The sequence below is a fragment of the Poecilia reticulata genome, chromosome 14, assembly GCF_904066995.2.
Source record: "Poecilia reticulata chromosome 14, P_reticulata-male-v2, whole genome shotgun sequence".
NCBI lineage: Eukaryota > Metazoa > Chordata > Actinopteri > Cyprinodontiformes > Poeciliidae > Poecilia > Poecilia reticulata.
In genome coordinates, this window is record NC_088843.1 from 6,523,332 (window position 1) to 6,548,629 (window position 25,298).

The 25,298-nt window shown below is 40.4% G+C and overlaps 4 protein-coding genes across 9 annotated transcripts in view; 2 read left to right on the plus strand and 2 right to left on the minus strand.

The window, feature by feature from the left end:
* The window catches only part of dclk1a (doublecortin-like kinase 1a), a 50,236-nt gene extending 44,287 nt beyond the window's left edge, over nucleotides 1–5,949 (plus strand). For 3 of the 5 annotated variants that reach the window (XM_008427299.3, XM_008427300.3, XM_081615841.1), the window contains 7 exons: nucleotides 279–412; nucleotides 528–605; nucleotides 928–1,024; nucleotides 1,114–1,194; nucleotides 1,273–1,386; nucleotides 1,576–1,649; nucleotides 2,811–2,993. In XM_008427299.3, coding sequence (XP_008425521.1) covers nucleotides 279–412; nucleotides 528–605; nucleotides 928–1,024; nucleotides 1,114–1,194; nucleotides 1,273–1,386; nucleotides 1,576–1,649; nucleotides 2,811–2,868 — 636 coding nt within the window. In that variant the 3' untranslated portion in view covers nucleotides 2,869–2,993. Of the gene's footprint in view, nucleotides 1–278; nucleotides 413–527; nucleotides 606–927; nucleotides 1,025–1,113; nucleotides 1,195–1,272; nucleotides 1,387–1,575; nucleotides 2,272–2,810 lie in introns of those variants that run through there. The other 2 variants (XM_008427297.3, XM_081615842.1) reach the window with 2 other exon arrangements.
* A 280-nt stretch (nucleotides 5,950–6,229) lies between these two features.
* Nucleotides 6,230–8,843, plus strand: rfxap (regulatory factor X-associated protein). The gene is made up of 3 exons (XM_008427295.3): nucleotides 6,230–6,881; nucleotides 7,013–7,123; nucleotides 8,062–8,843. The coding sequence occupies exons 1-3, from the start codon at nucleotides 6,450–6,452 to the stop codon at nucleotides 8,164–8,166; spliced, it is 648 nt and encodes a 215-aa protein (XP_008425517.1). The 5' UTR covers nucleotides 6,230–6,449; the 3' UTR covers nucleotides 8,167–8,843.
* A 91-nt stretch (nucleotides 8,844–8,934) lies between these two features.
* smad9 (SMAD family member 9) lies at nucleotides 8,935–17,360 on the minus strand. Its single transcript, XM_008427294.3, has 8 exons — nucleotides 16,850–17,360; nucleotides 13,283–13,850; nucleotides 11,749–11,964; nucleotides 11,359–11,616; nucleotides 11,154–11,264; nucleotides 10,848–11,069; nucleotides 9,686–9,942; nucleotides 8,935–9,431 (listed from the first exon to the last, which is right to left on the minus strand). Exons 2-8 carry the CDS (start codon nucleotides 13,476–13,478, stop codon nucleotides 9,288–9,290), a joined length of 1,404 nt encoding a protein of 467 aa, XP_008425516.1. The 5' UTR covers nucleotides 13,479–13,850; nucleotides 16,850–17,360; the 3' UTR covers nucleotides 8,935–9,287.
* A 2,772-nt stretch (nucleotides 17,361–20,132) lies between these two features.
* alg5 (ALG5 dolichyl-phosphate beta-glucosyltransferase) lies at nucleotides 20,133–25,239 on the minus strand. 2 transcript variants are annotated; one of them, XM_017308458.2, is made up of 10 exons: nucleotides 25,072–25,239; nucleotides 23,975–24,143; nucleotides 23,687–23,733; nucleotides 23,226–23,294; nucleotides 23,029–23,121; nucleotides 22,726–22,839; nucleotides 21,659–21,718; nucleotides 21,413–21,564; nucleotides 20,889–20,974; nucleotides 20,133–20,702 (listed from the first exon to the last, which is right to left on the minus strand). In XM_017308458.2, exons 2-10 carry the CDS (start codon nucleotides 24,111–24,113, stop codon nucleotides 20,587–20,589), a joined length of 876 nt encoding a protein of 291 aa, XP_017163947.1. In that variant the 5' UTR covers nucleotides 24,114–24,143; nucleotides 25,072–25,239; the 3' UTR covers nucleotides 20,133–20,586. The 2 variants fall into 2 exon arrangements, with proteins under 2 accessions (XP_017163947.1, XP_008425515.1); XM_008427293.3 differs by having other exon boundaries at nucleotides 24,894–25,238.
* Nucleotides 25,240–25,298: the final 59 nt, after the last annotated feature.

Here is a 25,298-nt window from a genome sequence, read left to right on the forward strand (position 1 = left end):
ATTCTCAATACAAACATTTTCCATTTATTTTGGCAAATGTTTCTTAACATAGCTTTCATATTAAATTTTGAGATTGGATGTATTCAGGTGATAGAAGTTTACTTTTGTCTTTAATCCGTTAAGGACAGCATCTTAGTGTTTACAGCAGATAAGATGTATTAACTGCTTATTGCCCTTTCATAGAACTTCATTTTTCCCACTGCACCGTGTTACACTCCGTGGAGCTGTCTAAAACCAAACCTCTAGTCAGACTGATTGCTCTTAATGTGGATTTGTAGGTGTATGAACACGCAGATGGCAGCAAAAGTCTGAAACTGGGAGACTTTGGTTTGGCGACGGTGGTGGATGGTCCCCTCTACACGGTCTGCGGGACACCAACATATGTAGCACCTGAAATTATTGCAGAGACAGGGTAAGAGTCCTAGTTCAGATCAGATGTGAGGATGGCTGCAGAGAAAAATGAAATCCTGTCTTCTCAGCAGATCTGCAGTATTTCTCATTCTAATTATTTCTTTATCTTTGAATAGGTACGGCCTTAAGGTGGACATCTGGGCAGCTGGAGTCATCACCTACATCCTACTGTGTGGTTTCCCACCTTTCCGAGGGTAAGCTTATAGTTACCTACAAACAGAAGTTTTTTTATTGCGCCAGGGTTCCAATATGTAGCTTTGATTGACAGAAACTTGAAATAATCTCTTGTACTGAAGTTTAGAGTTGTTTGAATATTTTGTTCTTTGAACAGGGTCTTTATGCAAAACCTTAAATGAGCTTTGAAATGTTTCTTTATTGTTTTGCAAGTACTTATTTCCACCACAGTGGAAAATACAGTCTCTAGGCTACACCTGAAAATCTTACTTTAGCTGTGACAAAGCTCTGTCAGAGAACTACTTCATTCATATCTGATTTCTATTATGACCATTTTTGCAGGAGCAGTGAGGATCAAGAAGCCCTTTTTGACCAGATATTGATGGGGCAGCTTGAATTTCCTCTTCCGTACTGGGACAACGTGTCAGAGACAGCGAAGGTAAGCAATCCCCTGAATGCATCGTAATTGTGAAGAAGATGATGTGCTACCACAGGAACAAGCTCACCCTCCACTGCTTGTTTCTGCAGGATCTGATCCGGTCCATGCTGGAGGTGGAGGTGGACCAGAGATACACTGCCCTGCAGGTGCTGGAGCATCCTTGGGTTACTGTAAGTAGAGCATCTGTGAGTTTGTGGAATTGTCTTTCCTTCAGAAACACTGACTTGCTGATCTCCTGCTCAATGTAGAATGAGGGTCTGTGTGAAAACGAACACCAGCTGTCTGTAGCAGGAAAGATAAAGAAGCACTTCAACACCGGGCCCAAGGTCAACGACACCAACGCGGGGGTGTCAGTCATTTCTGTGAGTAATCAACTCCAGACCCCGTTATTCCACTGCTTTGACAGCTATCGCACACAATTCAAATGTTTTACACAAAAGAACAATTTTTGTTCTTCTTTTGTTCACGTAGCTCCAACACTTTAGGCAGTTCCAGCTTTCTGAGTGAAGTTTTCTCACATGTGCTGGTGTTTGGTTTCTCTCTGTGTTCAGCTGGATGACAGCTTTTCTATGCAGCGATCTGGGTCGTTGGATTTCTACCAGCACCCGGCTATGTACTGGATAAGGTACGCCAGGTTTCCATGGAGATGTGGAAAATGCCACAAAGTGGTCAGAATTCAAAACAAGCTAAAATAGTGTCTGTGAAATTGATGGCCTCAGTCCCATCCATCGCTGAGTGCTCCCCCGCTGGTTGGCTGCTGCTGCTGCTGTGCTGCTATTTCAGCATGATTTGGTGTTTGTACTCGGCTTTTTGCTTCTTCCCTTTCATCCTCCCCTCGGTCTGGACGCACATTTCACACCTGCTTTACCTGCACCGTCCTGTGTTGTGTTCATTTATTTGTGTCGCCTGGAGCAAAGCTGCATCTTTGATGGAAAACGTCAAAAATGAGTGTCACAGTGATTTCTTCAGAGAATGTTTTTTGTGAATCCCGCCTCTTCAAACAAATGCTGTTGTTCTCTGTTTGCTTCTTTAAATTCCCGTGGTTTCACTCTTGCGTGCATGAATATGTTGATCGTTATTGATGTGTGTTGCTTCCAACCCAGCTCAATCCTTTAAGAACTGGCCTTGCTCTTCAGCTTCCCTTTCCTGACTTCTGTTGTCCGGCACAACCACTGGCATATGAACGACCTTGAAAATCGCAGCTTTTTGACACACCAGTGGCAAGAGGAATTGACGACACACATGAACAAATTAACAACAAAATTAGAAGTTTGATGAACCATTGTGTCTGATTTCTAGTTACTTTGGTGTATATTTGAGTTCAGAATGATGAATCTTATGAACACGTTTTATGGAAATTAAAGGACTGATGCAGGATTCTTATGATATCTGGAAAAGCATATTTATTTAAGTATTTTCCAGATCTGAATATCGGTCTGTCCAGCATTACCTCTCTCCATGCCTCCTCCTTCCATTCTCTGGTTATATGCAAAGCCTTACAACTGTAGCAATCATTGCGAATTACTGAATTAACATTTTTTAACACCCTATAAAACGAATGAGAACTTAGAAAATTTGATCCTGTAAATGTATAGAATCATGACAGAACTGTGTAGGAATCCTGCTAAAGCGTAACAAAACTATTTATCTTGGTAATTCCTCTTGCCACTGCCCACCTAACCACAAATAATTTCCTGACCAGCACGTGCAAAGCTTGTCTGTCCCCCTTACAGTGGTACACATGATGGATCTGATCATGATGTTCTACTGTGTTTGTCTCTGACAGGCCACCCCTCTTGATAAGGAGGGGCAGGTTCTCAGACGAGGACGCCACCCGAATGTGAAGCCGTCGCCTTTGCAGATAATCCAGACTGTGAACGCAGAAACGACAGAGAGGGCACTCCGGCCGGAGCCTCCCAGTTGCCTCCCCGGCTTGCCCGCAGACCCTCCCTGTCTGACCCCTGACTCTTGCTCCAACCCCTCCTCGGATCCAAGCCCCCTGTCAGACTCCGATGATGTCTCCATCAGCTCGGTCAGCACCGTCTGCTCCCCCAGCTCACCCTTCTAGTGATTAGACGGAGGGGGAGGAGGAGGAGGAGAAACAAGGAGGAAATCCTCGTCCAGCTCCTCCTGTATAGAGGAGAAGGAAGAGGAGGAAAAGGAGGTGACCCCCCCCCCACACACCTGACTGTGGGGTCATTGCAGATAACTGTGGAGAAAAGACAATTAAGAGAGAATTTTTAAAATCCCCTGAATCCATCTATCCAATTCAAGAGGAGAGATTGATGGAGGGGTGGAAGTAGAAAGATGGACTTCCTTTCGTTTCTTTTGAACATTCTCTCATCTGAGCACATGTCGAGCTCAAGGAGCAAGAAAAGGGCGAGAATCGTTTGCCTTTCGGTGATGATCCGGGCCAAACATGGAAACTTCCTCACTTCTGGAACGGCTCAATATGGCAATATGAGAACTCTGACCGATGTTCATGTTTTATTGAACCTTATTTAATCATGATTTATTTACTACATTTTTTTATACGCATTGCTCTTTTTCATAGAGAAAAAAAAAAAGTTGTTGTCCTAAAGAGCATAGTGGAATAAAAATGAAGGAGACCTATGTAGAAATAGAACTGGGACGTGTTAAAGTAGGCTGGGGTAGACTTGGCCAACGCTGGAATCAGAGCTACGAGAAGCAGAAAGTTGTGAAGATGTTCGGAGACTCGTGCTGCAGCTCTGCTCCGCTCGAGCTCCGCCTAACGCAGGGTTTACATGTTACAAAGACGATAATGGTGCATCTTCTCTCTTCTTCATACCTGCTATGGTCACAACATCTTAAACCAGAAGATACAGCAGCATCCAAATGCTTGTAGCAGACATCTGAACCACCTTTTCTGAACACACTCACGTTGCGCTGACACGTCATTGGTCTTTATTTTCAACCAGCGCCGCCGTTGTAATCCATTAACATTAAGCTGCGTCTCATCAAATTAGAAAATAATTGAAAAGTTAATTTATTTCGTCAACTTGATTCAAACTGTGAAACTCATATTTACCAGATTTATGACACGAATGAAAACTTCAGTTGTGTGTTTTAATATTACATGATACCCATAAACAATTTTTTAACAGCTTACTGAGAATATCCATGTAGCTATTTTACAAGGTATTAATTCAGTGCTTGGTCAGAGGCTCCTTTTGCATGAACTTCTAGATCAGTGGCGCGTGTGATGGAGGAGGTCAGCCTGTGGCTCTGCTGAAATGTTCAGGAAACACAGGTTGATGTAATAGTGGCCTTCAGCTCACCTGCATTGTTGGAAATAGTGTTTCTCATCTTCTTTTTGATAATATCTCATCAATTTTCTTTCACGTTTAAGCCAGGCGAGTTTTCTGACCAGGTTTGGTGTCGTCATGATCAGTAAACATGGTTCTGGAAATCTAGGCAGCATGGATAAGAATCAGGTCCTGCTTATATCAGACATCAGCATCTTCAGCAGAGGGAAGGGACAATTCTGGAATGGACTTTGTTTCAAAATCATCTTAAGATTCCCCATACACTTTTTTCTTCCACTCAATTTTCCATCTGTATTCTTGTATACAGCACTGTGTGGAAAGCCAGCTTCCACTCAGTGCTGGTTTTTGTGTCAATGTTGGTCGGCTGGACAACTATCAAGTCAGTACTTCCATATAATTGTGTAGACTCTCTCAAAATAACATTTCCTTTTTAACACTTTTTTATTTGCCTTATGTGATAATCTGGTTTTCTAAACAACAGCATTTGAGTTTTTCATTAGGATCAACAATCAGTTATTAATATTACCAGAAATAAACTATTTAAATATATTCCTCAGTTTATTGTATATTTTCATTTCTTGAATTTATGTAATGACATAGATGAACTTTTTATTCTGATTTACTGAGATGCACCTTTATGCCAACATTTAAGAACGGTATGATTGTTGTGGTCCAAATGCTTCTTAAATGTGTACTGATGGGTATGAAGGGGTGCCTATTTACACAAACGTTTTGCAGTCTTTTTACAGTTAAAGATGACAGAAACACTGGCAGGACGGATGAAAACCAGCAGCACTCGTGCAAAGCAGTTACAAGATGGAGGAGGACTTGTTTAAGCTCTGTAAACCTCATTCATGACTTCATTTATTTAGATGAAAGCATGACAGACATACAGTAGCCTATTCTTATAATAAAAAAAATGTTTAGTGTTGAAGTATTGTTTATATGTTATGTAAATAACAGTTTTATTTATTTTGATAGTTCACAATACAGTATATTTCTTTACTAGTAGTAAATATATGACAATTGTAAAAAACTAAAAAATAAACTAAAAAAAATGAAACAAAAAGAATCATGTCTGACAGTCAATAAGCAAAAAAAAAAAAAAAGAAATACTATGAATTCAATCATCTGGTCGAAATGGAGATAAAAAAAAAACTACAGTTGAAATGAATAGTATCATTTTTACCTGATGCTGTTTCACCTAGATAAACCCACACAGTCAAATATACATTTGTGGGGGAAAAATAGAAACCATTTTGCTTCATTATCAGTTCTAACAAAGATGCCACTCAATGTGCAAAATCAGACAGTAATTTTGATTTTCAGTTACTAGTGTGAAGGGAGAAATGCAGAACTGCACTTGTTTTGTTTGTTTTTTTAAGAGATCTTAAAGCAGTTGTGTCATTTGTCTGTGTTTCTGCATTTCTTCCTATCATGACATTTACACAGTAATGTGCTGCAGTGTGAATATGTTGTGCTGATGAAACCCACACTCTCCGGTACACGGTTAACCAAAGTGCTCTCACTGCTGCTCTACTGCATTCAGCCTTTTCTGAATACTGATACCTGTACCTCTCTTCATCAATGGTCTGTCAATAATCAAAAGTAATAATTAAAACACCTTTAAAAACTAAATTGTTTGTGTTTTTGGGGGGTGTTTATAGGGAATTTGGGGGTTACTGTTGCTCAGTTGAATAATTATCATCACACAGATTTGCTCTGACTGAATCTTTTCAATAAACATGATGTAAGTCACCTTAATATTTTTCCAAGTCTGTTTTCCAAGCATTTTTGCCAAGTCGTAGAAGACTAAGAAGTACATTAATTTGAGTAGATGACGATAAAGTACTGTTTAGAGAATTAGAATAGCCAACACTTTTATGTGTAGCTCTCGTTTGTGCCAAAAGGCGTCGCTGTTGTCAGACACAAACACAATGGCAGAGAAGAAGAATATTGTCAAGGAAGTAGCTTTCGCCTATGGGCAATTATGTACATTTGTTTTACGAAATTAATGCATGTTTTATGACAAAAATATGTACTATTAACTTGTAGCTGCGCGTTTTGTATGTGAATACGTATCAAAGTGAGGCTGTTGTAGAGAACCGGCGATTAGCATTGCGTTCACTGCCATAACTATGAGCAACAAGGACAGCTCTTCATCCGCTGCAAATAAAGACAAGGACTCCACTCTTCTGCTCACTAAAGACGGCCAGCGGTATTTCGTAAGTAAAAGCGGAGCTGTGGACAGCAGAAACGTGACAACGCCGCATGAATCGGAGAACAACGTGTCCTCGTTCAGCGTGGACGATCCGGACGAAGAGAGCGACGTGCTGGATGCGTCTGATCCCAGAGAAGGCGCAGCCAGCCCGGAGGAGCTCAATGAAGAGGAGACCTCGGAGGGCGACAACGCCCCCAAACAGTGCACCTACGAGGGCTGCACGGAGACCACCACACAGGTGGCCAAGCAGAGGAAGCCGTGGATGTGCAAAAAACATCGCAACAAGATGTATAAGGACAAATATAAGAAGAAGAAGAGCGACCAGGCTATGTCCAGCGGGAAGCTCGATGTAAGGGAAACAGTTTTTAAGCCTAAAGGGTCGTTGTAAAAATTGCAAGTCATTTAAGGTATTGCGGGTGTTTTTCCAATGGTTTCTACACTCCAATGTAACATAACTGCTGTTTTTGTGGGGATGACCAGGAAAACTCTGAGGAGCGTCCAGTGTCTGTGAACAAACAGCGCCTGGGAGCCATGGGGGACCGTCCAGCCAGACCCTCCCTGATAGAGCAAGTCCTCAACCAGAAAAGACTGGTGAGTCCTGATTCACCTGATTCTGCTCCCATGTGCTGAAGCATGCAATATTTTTCTCTAAACTTGTAGAATTCTTTCTGGAAAGCTTACTCACCTTTATTTTGCCATAAACTCTGAGAAAATCAATTCCAGAGATTACTTTTCGGGATTTGAAAGATAAGAGTCTTTTCATTTTTCTTTTGGAACTTTCAGGTGGCCATTTAGGAATTTAGAGGTTACTTTTCTGAATGCTACAGGCTTCTTTAGTTTACTTTTCTGAAACTTTCCTGGAACATTCCAGAATTTAGATGTTTCTTTCAAGAACTTAAACTAAAAACATCTGCTGTTAATTACTCCTGTGTGCTTTGCTGTGACATTGTTGCACTTGTGAAAGTGAATCTAGTTTTCTCCTGGGCCCCCAGACAGCAGTTCTAGTTGCCACTCTGCCAGACTGGACACACAAGAAAAAAGAAAAAAAAAAACTTTGGGGTTATTTCCCAGAACTTGAAGTTAAAATTTTTCAAACTTTGAGGTTACATTGCATCTTGGGACTTAAATGTTGTTTCCAGGAAGTCAGAGGTTACTTTCTTTAAATCTAGACGTTGCTTTCCTGAAATGTCAGGTAAATTGTCTGGAACTTAGATTTTACTTTCTTCCAAATAAACATGTTATTTTTGCTTTGAATAAGAGTTGGACTTCACCGTCATTCATAAGTTCTTTTTTTTTTATAAAACTTGATAAATGAACTGAATTTATGTATTTTCTAGTTGTATTGAATGAATAAAGCACTTTGCACTTAACCCATAGTCACATGTTAATATTCACAAACACACACATTCATACATCAGTATGCAGAATGGTAGGCCACATGTGGCAGACCCCTTTTCTACTGTATTGATGCAGTTTTTGCCCTTTTTCCCCCCCCCATATTCCCATATTTGAATGTCTCTGTGTTCCAGTCTCTGCTCAGGAGTCCAGAGGTGATCCGGTTCCTGCAGCAGCAGCAGCAGCTCCTGGCTGCACAAAGCCGCAGCCAATCACAACAGCACTTCCAGGGTTGTTGACAGTGACTAGCGTGTATTTGATAGCATTTATGATACATCACAAGGGTTGTGAAAAAAAAATACAAATAAGTAATTTATGCATAATTAGGTGAAGCTGCTCAAAATCTGACTTTGAACTGGACAGAAAATCATTTTTAATGTGCAAGCAAAACGTTTTCTCCGTTTGCTTTATGTTTTAGTTTAAAAATAGTTGGTTTTACTGTCCTTTGTAGTGCAGTTTTAATCAAGACATTTAATTGTAACTGTCTAATGTTTTTAAGACATTGCATCCCTGTGTTATATTTATATCGTGTCTTCTAATTGCTTATTTATCTTGTGTGTTCTTGTTCGTTCTTACTGTTTTTGTGGTATTTATGCGTTGTATTATTGTGAACATCAACCTGATGTAATTCACCTGAAATGTTCAAAAACACTTGTAGCATTGCTTTAAAACAAGTGTTGCACTTATGCAGTTCAATGTTTTTCCTTGTGACAATCAGTGGTCATCATTTTCACCCAACAGAGTGTCACGGCTTATTTTTAAAATAACATTTTGTATGTTCATTTCATCTTAAAGTTTAGCGCAAGTAAAATTTTTATCTACATCTAAATAAGTTAACACAAGCCAAATGTGTGATGTGAAAATTATGACGTCTATGTCTGCTGAGCCTATATGAATAAAGACATTAGTACTCAGACACTGACTACAGAATGAATTTACAGTACAGTTTGAGCTTTATTCTTAATAAGGGTGCTAAGGCTTCAAAAAAAATCCAAATGTTGGAAAAATGCATGATAAAGAAACATGTTTAATTGGAGATGTAAAAAAAAAAAACAGTACATTCAAACATTGGTCAAAACATGGAAATACACCACAAGTCACTACAACATAAGAGTACCTCCAAAATGATCCCATTTAGTTTTTGTACAGCTAAAGTGTCTGAATCCAGAAATGTTTCATTATGCTGAAATTACATTGTGTCTTTACATCATGTTAAATGCAAAAACAGCTCTAGAGTACATCCTTATGACTCCCACAGCAGTCATATTGAGATGCGATGAGATAAGCCCACGGACAGAACATATGACTACCTGTGTGAAGACAGTGATCACACACTCAAAAGTGTGTGTTTGCGTTTATGTTATGATACAGAAGAGATGGGGTTGTGCGGGGATCCCATCTGCGTAAGCACCTTGTCCAGCCACTGCAGGGGTCCATGCAGGTGCACTTCTATCCAGCAGGGGGTGCTGGTCACATCTTGACGGTGGTATTCGGCACCCCAACCCTGAGGAATGGAAGTGGCCATAAATCTCAGCTGGTGGGATGGTGGTGTGGGTGCTAACAGGAGGGATTCTTACCCCACCTTGTATGTGGCAGGATCTGACATGTCTGGCAGCGATTATAAGGTCTAAACATTTCACTGCTCAATAAATTACAACCAACAATGTACAGCGCAAGAACTAACCTTTCATTCAGCTATCAGGAAGGAATTAATGGGCCCGTTCCTGCAGATGTGTAATGAAAAATGAACGCTGGTACCTTGACGAAGCTCATGCGGATGGTGCACATCTTGGTGAGCTCGTAGACGACCTCGAAGCCGTGGTTGACGGACTGGGCGAGAAGCTGAGCGAACAGCTGGTTGTTGAAGATCTTGAGGCTGCAGCCGCTGGGGATCTTGCACACGGTGGTGGTGTGGAAGCCATGCTGGAAGTTACAGTTGCGGCTCTGCACGAAGATGCTGCTGTCACTCAGACACTCTGCATAAACCTCCCCTCCCACGTAGTACAGATGTAAACCTGAGGAAAAAAACGGGAAGGAAGGAGGTGTGTTACATTCAAGCTTGAGAAAGTCCAGTATAAATAAATCACTAGAAAACTACAAGATTAATAATGTTCATGTATTCTGACATAAACATTGTCATCACCAAGGAAACAGCAATAGGAGAAATGGTTATTCCAATAAATTTAGCCAATTAGTCTTAGATTCATATTTTCATGCATGAATTTAATGGACTGCGACAAAAATTTAATCACACTAACGCATTTTTTTTTTTTTTTTAAAGCTGGTTTTTCAATGTTCAGACAAATCAGATCAAGATTTTGTTTTTCCTGAACACTAATCAGGAATGAACTTCTAGAAAACTGCAAACATACTAGAACAGAGTTCCTTCCAGTCAAAAATACAGTAATACTGAATAATTAGCGCTTGTTAAAAGTTGAGGTGGTTTTAGAAAAAGGGAGCAAAATCCCTTCACATCATCACTCTATATATGTGCAACAGATATACATCTCCAATATTAAATCTAGGTGGCCTATAGACTTCTGATCATGAAGTTAACATCCAACAGGTTATGTTCAACCTCAGTTTGAAAATCAAAATTTGTGAAAAGACCCCTTTAAATATTTGAACGTGTGTGTGTGTGTTCATTTTTACACATTACTTATCTTTTGTTTTTCTTTTTGCTTATTTAAGTGATACCTTGTAAATGCTCAAATAAAATTAGATTTTTTTTAAGACTATATTTGGGCTATCAGACAAAAGAGGGTTGAATACAATTTGCTGCATTACTTGCTGTATAATTTCCCTCCCATTCTACTTCACTGCTTTATGTTGGTCTGTCACATAACATCCCATTAAAATGAACTGAAGTTTGTGGGCTTAATGTAACTAAAATGGCTGTAAATCAGCTGGGGGTACTCACCTTTGCCTATGTGCCTGCGAGTGTGCTCGATGGTGGAGTTGCGGTTGACGTTGGAAAGCAGACCGAGACAGAATCGGTTCTTGTTATTGGACGGGTCTGTGAAGCCGTCAACCAAGACGCTGCGGGACGAGGCGTGGAACGTCTCCCCCACCCGGTTGTTGAGCTCGTAGTAAGCTATGGAGCACCAGTACTCGGGCTCTTCGTAACAAACAGGCCTCATATCTAAAGACAGGGTTGACTTAGAGGGGACTTTTTAAAAAAATTAATTGTGTAGACTTTTCAGAATGGAGGAAGATGATAAGTTACCTCTGTGTGGAGCAGAGAATGTGAGTTTCGGGGTTTCTGTGGAATTGTTCGGCTTCATGTCTTCTTGAGTATTTGTCTCCATCATGCTGTATGGAGGGGGAGGAGTCTCAGCTGGATCAACACAAACATCAGAAGGAGAAAAATAATCAATGCAAATTGATCAAGGTCAGAATCTTTTAACAGCTGGGATTTCTTTGGTTCCTACCTGTGATGTGATACGGACTGCCAGGTTCTGCAGAGCTGCTGGGGGAGTTGGGGTAGCTCTGTGAGGTGGGCGACTGGGCGAGGGAGGAAGTTGGAGAGGAGGAGAAGGAGGAGACGGGAAGCGGCGGGAAGGAGTCCGGGTAGGTGGCATTCTGTGGCATCAGTGGCTCGTTGTTCAGGGAGGCATTCCTGAACTTGGCCAGTAAACTGTGCTGAGGGTTGAACTCACTGTGGCGTGGGACCAGAACTGGTGGAAGCACTGACGACACGAGAGAGAGAAAGCTGATAAGACACCCTGAGAAGACAACACAAACTCAAAATCCACCAATAATCACAATCAGTTTATAAATCCTGTCTTTCGCCAAAAACTCTGGCAGACCCTTTCCTGTACCTGGAGTCTCCACACGCCTGTAGTGGTAGGGGTTGACGCAGATGTCCTTCTGTTTGGAGCCAAAGGGGAACTCGCAGCATTCGAGGGGTTTCAGCTCATGGTGGGACTGCAGGTCAGGCCAGCGCCACACCCTGCAGTAGATGACATGGGGAAGACCCTTCCTGTGGGACACCTGCAGTCTCCCATCCAGCGACCGAGGAATTGTCACACACTTACCTGAAGGTTTGAATAAAAACGGAAATACATGTAAATATCTGACTAAATGCAGATTAAAACGGAATCATTAGAGCTCAGCGATCGGGAACCATATTAATGTTGTATAGAAAAGATGGAGCTGTTTTATAGACTGATATATCAATCAGGTGGGATTTTGAACTTTTATTTTCAGCTGTGACATTTGGTGAGATATTTGGCCATTTATAAAAGTTAGACCTCGTAAGAAAGTCTAAATTATTACAACTTCTGACTTCTAAAGTTCTTAGAAACTCTTTAATGTGTCTTTCAGTGGTGAAAAACTAGAAAATAAAAGTCAAATTCACATTATTTCATTGTGTTTTTTCTTATTGCTTTCAACATTATTAACTTCTCAGCTTTAGTTCCACTTTATATATTCATATCCCAATTTCATACCAACTTCATCAAAACTTACATCCATTCCATACCCACAAACAAATTATTACCCTTCTATGTACCAAGATAAATATGACTTTATTTATCTTGGTGGTTAAGTAGTTAAATGAATTATCTACATAATCATAAAAATGCTCAAACTGTATATGTATATCATTAGTTACATCATTTTTTGTTCACCTTGTGTTACTCTTGTATTTCCACTGATTGTGGTTCTAAATCAGTTGTCTGTTATGAAACGTGACAAATTATTACCCCTAATGAAACAAACTGTGAACTAGAAATGAGTTGGACATTTATAAACATAATTCATAATAAGCGACTATACAGAGGAACCTTCAGAAATGTCTAGCAGGATTGGGACCACTACTCATTTCTTGGTATCAAACCAAACCAACGAAAGACTGATAACTGATGCAACACCGGTACAAAAAAACTGCCTGGCACAAGGCTCTCACAAAAAGGAAGATAAAATACTGTATGAATATTATTCTGCAGAAGGTAATGTACAGAGAAAGGCTAATGAAATACAGAGAAAAGTCCTGAACTGGGATTTTAACTGCCTCAGTAGGCAGTGCATTATGTGTTAATATATTATTACATCAAACTTGTAATATTATATACTTTGAACATGTGTGTTTACTAATACAAGAAGAGTTAATGGATTACAATAACATAAAATGAAACTATTCTGGCTAATACTCCAAGCTGAACTTGGGCACCGCTCTTTCGATTTGATGTTTTTACAGGTAGGAGCATCGTGAAACCATGGATTAAAGTAAGAAGGTCTCATTTCCCGGAGCTCGTCTCGGGATTGTCTTGTGACTCCGTTTATCAGCTACGAATGCTGCTTTAGGCAGCACCATAGGCTAAGCTCTTCTGTGTTTATCAGTGTGCTACTCACTGGGCTGCCCAGGGCAGCTGAGGGCTCGCTCCAGTTCCTCCATTGCTCCCTTTTTCTTCTTCAGTTTCTTCACCAGAGAATCCACGGCCTTTTCTGCCCACTTCTCCTCCTCGTCTCCTTGTTTCCAGCCGAGCAGACGCTTAACTGCAGGGCTGGTGAAGGAGAACAAGGATGTAATCGACGAAGAAGAGTTCATTTTGATATGGATAAATAGCTGGCAGGACGGGCTGAGATGAGGTCCAGTTAGCAGCGCAATCGTTCCCTTGAGGCGACGGAGTGAAGAGACAAATAACTTACAGCCAGGACACAAGACAAAACAAAACAAAAAATACGGAGGATGAAAGAGGTATTGTGATGAGTAAACAGAGACGTTTTTTTTATTATTTTGCTGTAGCTTCCAAGCAGCTCCAGGGGAAGAAGCTGGACTTCAGCCAGCACAGTGTAAACCGTAAATCCCTTCTTTCTCTGTGTTGTGGCACAGATGGGATCCGGCAACTTCGGATTCTGAACCTCCTGCAGGGATAGTTTTTCCTCACGCAGCCAGACGTCCAGCTCAGGTTTCAATCATCTAGCAAGAGAGAGGAGAGACCGAGTTAAGGAACAGTTTTGCTCATTCCGATGAATGGAAGCACCGTTTGTACATTTTGAGGCCAAAGAGACATTTTTGTGAAGTAGAAGAGAAGTGATTCATGCTTCGAAAAAAACGTGACGCACTTTTATACGCAGCACATCTGAGTGGACACTGTAGAACCACCTGTCGCTGCCTTGCAGCTGCAGGTATTTTTAGGTATGCTTCGTCTAGAGACTAGAATTTATTCCTCATTCTTCTTTGGAAAACATCTCTAGATCAGTGGGATTTGACAGAATGTTACGTAAACATCCGTTTCCAGGTCTTGCCACAAATTGTCAATTGAATTTAGGTCTGGTCTTTGACTGGACCTTTGCAGCACATGGATGAACTTTAATCTAAGCCACTTCTGACTGCAAGCTTTAGATGTGTTGCCCACATGGAAAGTGAATCTTCTGACTTGACTTGACTTTTGTAACCTTGAGTAGTTTTTCCCTTTAGGTAAATAAACCCAGTGTTTGACTCTATCCAACTCTGACTAGTTTTCCTGGAAGCAGATGAAAAGCATCCACTCTTTATGATGCTGCCATCACCATTATTGATATAGAGGGGTGTGCACAGGACCTAATTCAAACCTCGGACTCAGCTCTACTGTCTGTTTGTAAATTATGTCGTGTGAACCTGCCTGCTGTCTGCATGCAGCTCAGGTTTTTGTGACAGCACAGACTGTGCGCATCCACGGTGACAGCGACGTTACCATTTGTAAGTCCAAGCACAAAGAATTTGTTGTTTTTCTCATTTGGATAATTTATCTTGTAGGAAGAGCAAAATAACAAAACTAATTTGATTTCCTGGAGAGAAATCCCCCATTTCATTATTTTCAACATCTGAGTGGGGAATGTCCAAGTTAGTAGGTCATCTCCCCTATCAGGATGAAGAGAGTGAATCAACTGAGCCAAAAGTAGCATGAATATGGTTCAATTAATGCAGAGGCCATAACTTCCCCCCTCCCAACCGTTATGTTTTACATGTAGGCCAAAAAGTTCAGTTTTGGTTTCTCTGACCAGAGCACCTTCTACCACATGTTTGCCGTGTCTGCTTGTAAAGCTTGCTCCTATCTTCTTATGTCTTTTAACTCTGGCTTTTGTCTTGACACTTCACTGCAAATGCCAGATTTGCACAGCTAACAGTTATCATCAGTTTATCCCACCTGAGCTGTGAATCTCTGCAGCTCTTCCAGAATTATCATAAGCCTCATGGCTGCTTCTCTGATCAACCCTCTCCTTTTCTGGCCTTTTAATTGAGCTGGACAGGTACGTCTTTAACACTTTGCAGTTGTGCAAGGTTGGACTGAACAATTATCAGAGGTTATCAAAGCTTTAGATACTGATTTATTTGGAGGTAGCAGAGTAACAGGGGCTGGATGCTAATAGATGTCACACTTTCCTGACTTTTACTTAAAAGAGAAAAATTAACCACAAATCACTTTCCCTTCACTTTACTAGTATGGGAAAGGTTAAAACGGTCTGTACGGGCATTGTAGGTGGATTTCCATAATAAGGAGGCTCAATCAGCAGGGTTACACAGAGCATGCCTGTATCACAGTGGCCTCCCACATGCTACACTATATTTTTCTCAGAAGGGGAACGTTAAATGCTTAACAAAACTGTCTCAGTTAGAGAAAGCCAAGATGGCCAGGCTCATTTCTAGATCCACCAACAATGAGGAATGTCCTTTCTGGCCTCTGTTTCTATGATCATGCCACTGACGCCCAGGAGCCTTACTGTCTGGCCAGAACACATCACAGAACAGGAGGGGGAGAGCGAGACAGGGAGGGAGACAGAAACACAGTCCTTGTGTTTGTATCCTTCTGTCCGCCTAAATAGCCACTGAGTATTACACAAATGCCCACAGCGAGGTGCGGATGTACGAAAAGAGACGCTTTGATGCCCAGCCTCTAAAATATTTACACTGGAATTATCTGAGACTGAACCAGAAGATTATAACTTGCCTGCTTGTTGTTTTTTTTTTTTTCCCTCATTGTGTGGTTCAGACTCTCAGCATTTTTACTTCATTCTTGCAATGCTGATTACAGCTTTGTTGCACATTATGCATATTGTGGGAGTTTTGTGCATTGGATGCAACTTTATAAAAAAAAAAAAAAAAAAACGGAAATGTAAAAGATGATTTAGAATGATTTGGACCTTCATTTTAAAGGTGACTATGGCATAATGTGTTTTTAAAAAGCTAAAGAACACATCCACATTTGAGCACATCTCAACAAAAAAGACAGTGTATCTACATATCTGCATACTTGTACTTGTTGGTTGAAATGTGACCAGTTCTGTGGCCCCTGAATGGCAGACAAGCAGACAGCTGAGGAGGGCTTTTTTTTTTTTCTTACAATGACAGCAAAGCTGCATCAGTCCGTCTCTGCTGCTGCCGCTGCTTTATGGAGCCTGGCGTCACTCAGTCTGCAGCCTCAGATAGGCTAATTACCTAATGCTTTATCACCAGTGCACCCCTTCCCAAAAAAGTAAACACGCCAGCTTCCTTCAACTATCGCTGCATCCAGTCTCTGTGCCGCTGCAGAATCCGGTTTCTGCCCTAACCTCTGCACACACACCTTTACTCTGCGCAGGAGAATGTGACATAAAAAAAATAAAAATAAAAAAAAAACATAAAGTAGCCATTACTTCAGGTCTTATATATAATGTTTAACAACATGTCGTCACTACAGGAACGCTTTTAGAAATCAATGAAAACATTTTCATCCAAAAATAATCTAACATGGACTTCTTAAAATTTTAATTCCGTTCTACAGAGAAAGTCATTTTAACAGCAACCAGGATAAAAGTTGTCAGAGTAAACATCTTACGCAACTCCTAAGACAATAACAATCTTTGCGCTTTGTATCGGATGCAAATTCATAACAAACGGCAAAATGACAAAAACACTCTAAACCCTCTCAAATAGTGTGTTGTTATTTCATTTCTCACCTGTGTTGTCATAGCAAGTGCACCGCTGACTGCTAAGCGTGTGTGGAGGTTTCCGCGTCTGCAGCGGCTCAGGCCGGTGTGCTGAGGTTGTGAAGGTGTGTTTCTGTCTGCAAGTGTGTGTGTGTGTGTGTGTGTGTGTGTGTGTGTGTGTGTGTGTGTGTGTGTGTGTGTGTGTGTGTGTGTGTGTGTGTGTGTGTGTGTGTGTGTGCGGAGTGGGTTGTGTCCAGGAGCGTGTGTTTACGTTGAAAAATAAAGAAAGTAGTAAAACAGAAGTGCATCCAGTTAGTTCTATTTCAAAATAAAAGTGTCAGAGAGCAACTTTAGCTTCTAGCTCACTGAACGATGCTCAAGGCTGAAAAAGTGACTTAGTCCAGTAATTTTATTCTGAAATACCGGTGACAGTGCCTTCCGGTGCTACGCGACCACGTTTTCTCGTTTTGACGCAGGTTTTCGTGGAGCTGAGAGATTCCGCTCCTCCAGCAGCCACAGCCGAGCGCCACACAGCCTCGGCGGCGTCAGCCTGGCTGGAACCGCAGCGCCTGTGTGCTGGATCCCTCCGCCTCCCCCCACCGTCCTGGAACTTTCCCAGGATTTCAGGGATTTCAGATTCGGGGCGCGCGCCCGTGCATCCGTGCCACCTGAGCCACGCACTTCGCGCGCACGTATGGGGGACTACAATCACACCTGTTCTCTTTCAGGCTATGTTGGCAAGTTTCCCAGGACAGCCAGCGATAGTTTGTCTTATTTATAAGCTATTTATAGTGTACTTCTAACATTAGTTATCTTTCTCTTATCTTAGTTATCTGACCTCTAATCACAATACATTTGTGATTATTTCTACAGAAATGAATGGGAATGTTCATTTCTTCATTTCTGAAATTATAGCATCATGGAAAAATGTGCTTATTAGACTCTCGCTTAGCATTAACTTATAATAATAACGCAGGCAAACAAAACACTACACCTGTGGTGTGAAGGAATGGTAAAACTGGGACTCGTTTTCGGCGCTCCTGCTACATAAATTCTTCCAGGCTGTGAAATTTTGAGTTTTCCGTTGTTGAATCAAGATTTGCATGATCACGCATCGTTGGAAGTCACGTAGAGGTCTTTTTCCATTGCGGATGGATACGATTCTTTTATTGGGAGTGCCGTGACCGGTCCAGTTAATGACGCAGACTCGGCTGGCGACAGTGAGTCTACAAGTTTGACATTTTCACAGTTTACAGCAACTGCTGCGGGACGTAACGGTACTGCCAGCACCAAGTGAAACCTCTCAGGAGACCCTTTCAGAAAAACATGCTTTATTCCCCCCTCCACCAACCGTCAGGTAAATCATCCAATAACCCTATCAGCGGCGGGCCGCAGAGACCTGAGTAAAAGCCGGTGTTTCCAAAGTCTCAACACAGGGAAGCAGAGGAGTCCCACAACCAAAATGTGCTTTTTTTTCTTTCTTTCACAAAAGAGCTGATTCCGGAGACAGGAAGCAAGAACTGTGCAGATGATGATGATGATTCACCGCCTCTGTGTCTTGTCTGGCTGTAAGAGCGCAGACAGGGAGGACACAAACAGGATGCGATCCCCGGGGCCCCTGAGGCCCCAGAGACATGCGCATCGACGGGACTCTAGAGCTCAGGAAGAAAACAACAACTATTAAGGTTCATTTTAGGAGGAAAAAAAAACAACAACAAAAAAGAAGCTACCCTCTCTGGACGTTTTCTGCAGAATGTCAACCTGTGCATGATGCAAACCAATAAAAGGGAGACGTATGGTTTCTTCATCTAGAATTCATAGGTTCCTTTTTGTTTTTAATTGGATAAATAAAAATACTCAAGACACCCTTATAGCTAAAACGTAGCTAACATAGTTAGATAGCAAAAATACAATTTGAATCAGTCAGATTAGACAAATGTTGCTCCAGGGTTATAGGTGCACAGTGCCAATCTAAACTGAAACATTTCATTAAATAGAGCACCAGACCAGGGGTAACTTCTTTGAAGACTAAAAAAAGAACATAAAGGCAAAAGTTGAAATAACAGCATAAAATGCAAAATTGTAATGAATGAGAATATATCAGAGCAAGAAGTGGTCATAATGTCCTCCAGCAGCCTTAGCCACAGCAATGCAATGTCAAGATCACCTAAGCTGCTCTAACTATAGACTTTATCAAAAACAGAACATTTTGAGCCTCGTCTTAGAGGCTCAGTAGAATATATATCTGCTTCACAAATTAATAAATTCTGCTTCGAAAATTATAATATATATCTGCTTCACAAATGAAAACAGGCAGCTGGTTCGACTGGAGAGGAGCCTGATAACTAAAATATCTACCTCCTACTCTACTTTTAGAAATTCCAGGAACCAGCAGTAAACCTGCAGCAAAGTTCTATTGGGAACATTTTGAATAATCAGCTCTCTGTTGTATGACGGGAGGTTGATTATCAACTTCCCTAAAGACCCCAAATTCAGGGGCAATGTCATTGGTTTTAAGAGACTCTTGGGATCAAAGAGTTAAGGGTATCATCATGTTGTCAATATCCTAGAGATGAAAGAAGAAAATTATAGAAACCAGTTTAATAGATTTAAATGACATGTCCTGGTCAGAAGATTCTTTGCTGTATTACCAGAGGCCCATTTAATGGCAACAGCAACTGAGCAGCTTCTTTTTCAAAGATAATTTCTGCCTTGTCAGAATTCAAAAGTAAAAAAAAAAAAAAAACATTATCCAGATTTTATGTCAAGATATCATGACTTCATAAAACACAGTAGATTACTTGATTTTCCAGATTATTGCTGATTGTAGAAACTTCACAATGGACTCTTCTTTTCACACTATGGGAAGAGGCTCGAGTTCTTTTTCTCCACAGCCAAGGAAACACTCCTGACATGGTCTCTGGTTCAGGTGTGGCTTATTGCACAGAGAGGCGGCAGCTGTAGTCCATGTCCTGGACGCATGTGTAACTCTAAAAGGTTCTGTTTTCCTTCTAATAAGAACTTTCCGGCCTTAGAGTCTCAAAAGGGATGATCTGACACGGATTCTTGCAGTTTACTGTTAATGAATTGTTATGTACTGATATAACCCAGACTGTGGAAGTAGCCAAAGAAAATATCTTTTGATGCAAAGTGGTGTTTTATTTTGTCTTAAATGACAGATGCAATTAATATACATATTTTTCAGATCCAAATCTGAAGTCTATTTTTGTTGGAAAATTATTAAAAACTAAAATTTATACATTTATAAAGGCTGGCCACTAAAGGGCAGAAAAAAAAATACTGACAAAATCAATCTCTGTTCTGTTATTTTTTGTTTAATTATGTTTCAAGTCATTCAGCCCATCAACCACATTTGTTATTTTGACACACGCTCCACATGATCAGGTCCTTCACACATTTCTACATGCAACTCTTACATTCTTCGCTGATTGAGGACAATATAAACATCAGGAGACATCAGTACAGGATCAGTCAGACATCCTGTTTACTGTGGCAACAGAAATGCATGTGTAACAACGGCCAATAAAAAGCCAGCATCCACATAAAAAGGCAGAACCACCAGGGATCCACAACTGTGTCATTATCTCATTTCCAATAATGTTTGGATGGAAAATTGATTTAAGCTTTGCTTTTTCTGATGATTAAGTTGAACCACAGACACAGAACTCGCCCCCCCAATGCTCACTGTAAGGCTCCGTGGTCCTATAACAGGTTGTCTCTGTGACACAACGGCTTGACCTTTTTGGCTAATCAGTCTTATGTGGCGAATGCAGTTTCCAGGCTCCGGTGATGTAGCGCAGGCGGATGAAAATCAGATCCTGTCCCATCTGCAGCCAGCTCCAAAATGGGACCAGTTTGGACCCTGAAAGAGGAAAAGTCAACTCTGCACTTTCAACAGAAGTTCTTTAAAGTCAAACAGTAAAACTGGGGTGGTTTGCATGACTAACAAAAAGAAAAAGTAGTTAACTTGTATTAAAAAACAAACTGCAAAGGAATCAGTTTGGGAACAAACAAGAGGTAAAGGTCAAAAACTTCATGAAAAACCAACCTTCTATTTCTGTCCAGTTCACCGCCACTTCTGCTATGGGGATTTTAAAACACTGGGCAATGTACAGGAGCTCCACGTCAAAAGCCCTGAGAGAGCAAAGACAGATAGAGAGCAGGCCTTCAGCAAAAAAATACAGGTTTCACAGCAGCTAGATAAAATTTTAAAAGAGAGGAAGAATAATTTAAACAGTTCTATTGACGACTCTGTTTGATATATTCTATTGAGATTTTATTTTAATGATCTAATTATATAAAATCACTATAACACACATTGAAGTTTGTAATTATACAATAACAAAATGCTTCCAGAGACAGGAGGACTATAAGCACAACACTGAATATTGACTTCTAACTTTAAATAATTCCTTTATAATCAATTAGTAGTTTGAAAAACTTGTCAAAAACCTTTCCCTTCTTACCAAGCATTTATAAATAAAAGTTAATGAGCCTGACCATGTACAGTTTTCCATTCTGACACATTACAGTTGGATCACTATGCGAGTTATTGGATTTGCAGTTTCTTACCATCGCTCTACATGGAGAGAGGAGAAGGTCTTGAGAGCAGCTTCCCGCGTGAAAAGCTTGAAGCCACATTGTGTGTCTTTGATTCCCCTCACACAGAAGAACCACACCAGGAAGTGGAAGCCATACATTAGGAACGTACGAAACATAGATCGCTGAAGAAATACAAAATTGGAAATTGAATGCGCAAAATAGACAATTTGTTGTTTTCCCCATCCCTCCTTTTTAAGAAGACAAACAAGAGTTTACCTGAGCTACAGAGTCTTTTTCTAGGTGAGCTCTGGAGCCACACGAAATGGCCAGGTTCTCCTGCAGGAAAAAAATGACGTAAATAATCCGTGTCTTTTGAGCGTCTTCTTAAAACCTTTGTTTCACTTGTTCTTTCCACTCATTTTAGGTGTGGTGCATGACTATTTTCTGAGCATTACTTTTATTTGTTTATGAAACCATTTCAGTCTGAACTGAAGGAACGGCCACAGAATGATCACTGCGGCCATTTTGTCATGTAAAAAACGTGACCTGCCAGCACTGATTTTAGTTGCTTCTGAAGAGCTTTAATATGCAGAGACAGAAAAACAGCATTTCAAACATTTATTCCAGCCTCCCTGCCATTAGAAGTCATATTTTTATGTTAAGAGCAGAGGTGACATCGCATTGGGTGCAATAGAGCAGTATCTGTAAAATAAGACTTTCAACAAAGGTTATGTAGTTTACATTTCAAACTTAGCGTCTTATATTAACAATTAGGTTAATTTCTGCTTGTTTTTCTGTACCACAGATGTGTCATAAAAACATTTGTTCTTAATGTTCCTCTTTGGTTTTGTTTTAGACTTCTACCACTGATATGCACAATACAATGCATTCAGGTTTCTTAATTCTGTAACATCCACACTAAAGAGGCAGATTCGATTAAGATGAAAATTTGCGTATTTACGTTACCAATCACTTTCTGGAGAAAAACCCCAAAAACATATTAATAAGTTTAGAACCAATGAGGTGATTCTCATTTGTTGGCTGATAATGGGACAGTCAGTAGATGATAGATCTTCTCATGTTTTACCTATTTTGAACTGAAGACATTACTTTTACATACTATTGATCTGATGGAAAAAAAAAATATTGTTGAAAAGCATATTTCACACTTTACTTGTCCACTGCCATATTTTTTTAAGCATGTGCTGTATAATATATGAAAAAGAGCCAGAATTCAAAGAGAAACATTGAGCAACTTTAAAACGTCTGGAGGACAACTGATAAAAACATAGTACTGTACATTTATAAGAGCCTGTATAGGAAAAGTCAAATAAAAACCCAACTGGTCCGGTGTTGAGGTCTTTCAGTCCAGCCTCCACTTTCTCAAGATCAGAAAACTTTGTGGCTCCATCAGCATCTGCCATCAGTATGAGTTTCCCTCTGGAGCTCAGAGTTCCCTTTAGGAGCAGCAGAGAGACTCCGACATTAGTAATAGCAACACGAAATCAAACTATGGCAACACAGAATCAAACTGACTATTTTTCTGAACTATGTCAGTTCAGAAAAATAGTCAGTTTTCTGAACTGACTATTTTTCTGTCAGTTCAGAAAAATAAAATAAAATAAATCTGCAGCCCAGCGTCTCACCATTCTCACAGCTCCTCCTTTCCCCCTGTTCTTCACCAGCGTCAGGACCCTCACTTTATCTGCGCTGTATTTGTTGGTGTAACGCAACGCAACCTGGCAGAGCATCACAAAAACATCCCCAGCTTTAAACTGCATCACTGAGCAAAGTAGAGCAGAACTCATGGGAGCACATTAAAAAATACGATTTAAATCATTACCTCTGTGGTTTTGTCTCTGCTGCCATCATCGACCACAATGACCTCATAGGTGAAAGAGGGGTTTTGTTTCTGCAGTGAGATAATGAGAGGGATTTTCACAACGATGCTTTTAATCGGACCAATGCTGCCACCTAGCGGTAGCCGTTGGAAATAAGGCCCACATCCTGAAATAAGAGTTTTTAGAAGATGCTCTCCTACTCTTAGACTCTTTGTAGGTTATAATCTACAAATATTCTTTGAATCTTTTAAATAAACTGTTTGAGAAATGATAAAAAAAATTGTTGTACTAATGTAGAATGTTGAGTAGAAAAATTTAATTGGTCTACCAATCCAGGTAAGATGCATGAAAAAAATTTGTATCAAAAACTAACCACAGAATAAAAGAATGGAGCTGCCATAAAACTTGCACTTTATATATTAGTAAGTACAACAAGACTTCATATGATCATATATTTACTCACTTGTCTATTTTCCAAGTACTGCATTGCTTCATCAAGCATCACAGGCACTGAAATCAAAGAAAGATGCAAGACGTTTCACTTTTCCATGGGTGGACTGTGACATGAAACCTAACGGGTGAAGTTTGATGCATTATTGGGAGTTTCCCATTTGTTAGTGAAGGCCTATTGTTCGGTTTAATGATTTAGATTTCATTGGCATTATAAATCACATTAAAGACTGCTTTCTCAATTTATTTATTTTGCTATACTGCAAAAACCGTCCCCGACAGAAAAGCAGGGATAACTCACTTCGGAGCTCCTCGTTGTAGGCAGGTACCACCACAGAAAGCTCTCTGGAAAATGGATCATGCAGACTCGGGAAGGGTTTGCGCTCTCCTGTGGCTGTGAGGAAGTATTTCTCATTCTCGTGGCGAGTCAGGTTCACCATCCCTGCAGTCAGATGTGCGGCTACAAGCACCTACAATGGGATGAATATTTTATTAGCAAAATGCCTTCCATTTCACGTTTTGTACACATGATAAGTTTGAACTTACCATGTGTTTTGGGAACAGAAAAATAATGTTTGAGGATTATGTTCATGTTAAAGCAATCAATACTGTTACATTGTACAAACTGGGAATTTTTTTTAACTATACATTTTAAGTTTATTTTCATCTTATTTGTTGGTTTGAAACATTTATGACTTCTAGGTAGTCTTTGTATAACATTTGACTAAATACTTAGTAAATCCTGCTAAACTCAGCTTATTGCTATGGCTTATGGTATGTTGTGTGTGCTCAACATAAAATGGGTCAAAAAGGAAAACAAATTTGAGATTTAAACATGATCCAATCTTGGCAAAAACTATAGTTGATAAAGGAAAAATAAATTTTCAACTAAACACAATTTAAAGCAGTCATAATCATCTTCCAATTCAATCACAGTGGTAGAGTGGCTTCATGTGTTCTGTCCATATTAACACTTGCTGACTCGAACTAACCGTAAGGCTGCAGTAATTATGCTCACAGGGCTAAAACACTGATTTCTAACCATAACAACCTGTACTCATTGTACATTATAAACTGAAGAGGTTAAGTCAGTCTTCATTTTGCCCAGAACTGTCAATTAAAAGTACAGAAACTGTAAGACTGTAGCTAGATTCTTGCACCACATTTTAATCGATAAATTCTTCACATGTTCAACCGCGTCAACGTCAAATATTACTCACCACAATCAAACCGAGAGCTGCCAAAGCAAAAAGAGCTTGGACTATATCACAGAGGATATCCATTCTCCTTAAAACAGCCTTTAACAGACCACCTGCCCAGGTGGCTAGCTGAAAGGCTAGCTTGTTTCCTTGATATTTGAATTGAAACCTTGCAGCCGGTGCTCCAGTTTCAACCTACCTACATGAAAACGCAAGCTTACAATAACTCGTTCACAGTGAAAATGATGAACAACCCGTCATACGTCCATTGTTCTGTGGACAGATGAACTCTGCTTCCAATCACAACTGTACACAGCGGCGACACGGAAGTCACTGTTGCTTCTCGACACATCATCAGTTTGAGACAAGAAGGAACCGCGTCGCTCCGAGATAGGCAGCAGTCACAAAACACTGCCATCTACTGGT

What these genes read in the sequence shown, in the direction of transcription:
- rfxap (XM_008427295.3), top strand. Translation starts at nt 6,450, where the DNA reads ATGAGCAACAAGGACAGCTCTTCATCCGCTGCAAATAAAGACAAGGAC. An exon ending in TGTCCAGCGGGAAGCTCGAT is followed by an intron (nt 6,882 to 7,012) that starts GTAAGGGAAACA and finishes GGGGATGACCAG; the next exon opens with GAAAACTCTGAGGAGCGTCC. An exon ending in TCCTCAACCAGAAAAGACTG is followed by an intron (nt 7,124 to 8,061) that starts GTGAGTCCTGAT and finishes TCTGTGTTCCAG; the next exon opens with TCTCTGCTCAGGAGTCCAGA.
- smad9 (XM_008427294.3), bottom strand. Translation starts at nt 13,478, where the DNA reads ATGAACTCTTCTTCGTCGATTACATCCTTGTTCTCCTTCACCAGCCCT. An exon ending in CAGCTGCCCTGGGCAGCCCA is followed by an intron (nt 11,965 to 13,282) that starts GTGAGTAGCACA and finishes TCAAACCTTCAG; the next exon opens with GTAAGTGTGTGACAATTCCT. An exon ending in TCGCAGGCACATAGGCAAAG is followed by an intron (nt 9,943 to 10,847) that starts GTGAGTACCCCC and finishes TTTTTTCCTCAG; the next exon opens with GTTTACATCTGTACTACGTG.
- alg5 (XM_008427293.3), bottom strand. Translation starts at nt 24,956, where the DNA reads ATGGATATCCTCTGTGATATAGTCCAAGCTCTTTTTGCTTTGGCAGCT. An exon ending in GCAGAGACAAAACCACAGAG is followed by an intron (nt 23,122 to 23,225) that starts GTAATGATTTAA and finishes ATGCTCTGCCAG; the next exon opens with GTTGCGTTGCGTTACACCAA. An exon ending in GAACTGGACAGAAATAGAAG is followed by an intron (nt 20,703 to 20,888) that starts GTTGGTTTTTCA and finishes TTCCTCTTTCAG; the next exon opens with GGTCCAAACTGGTCCCATTT.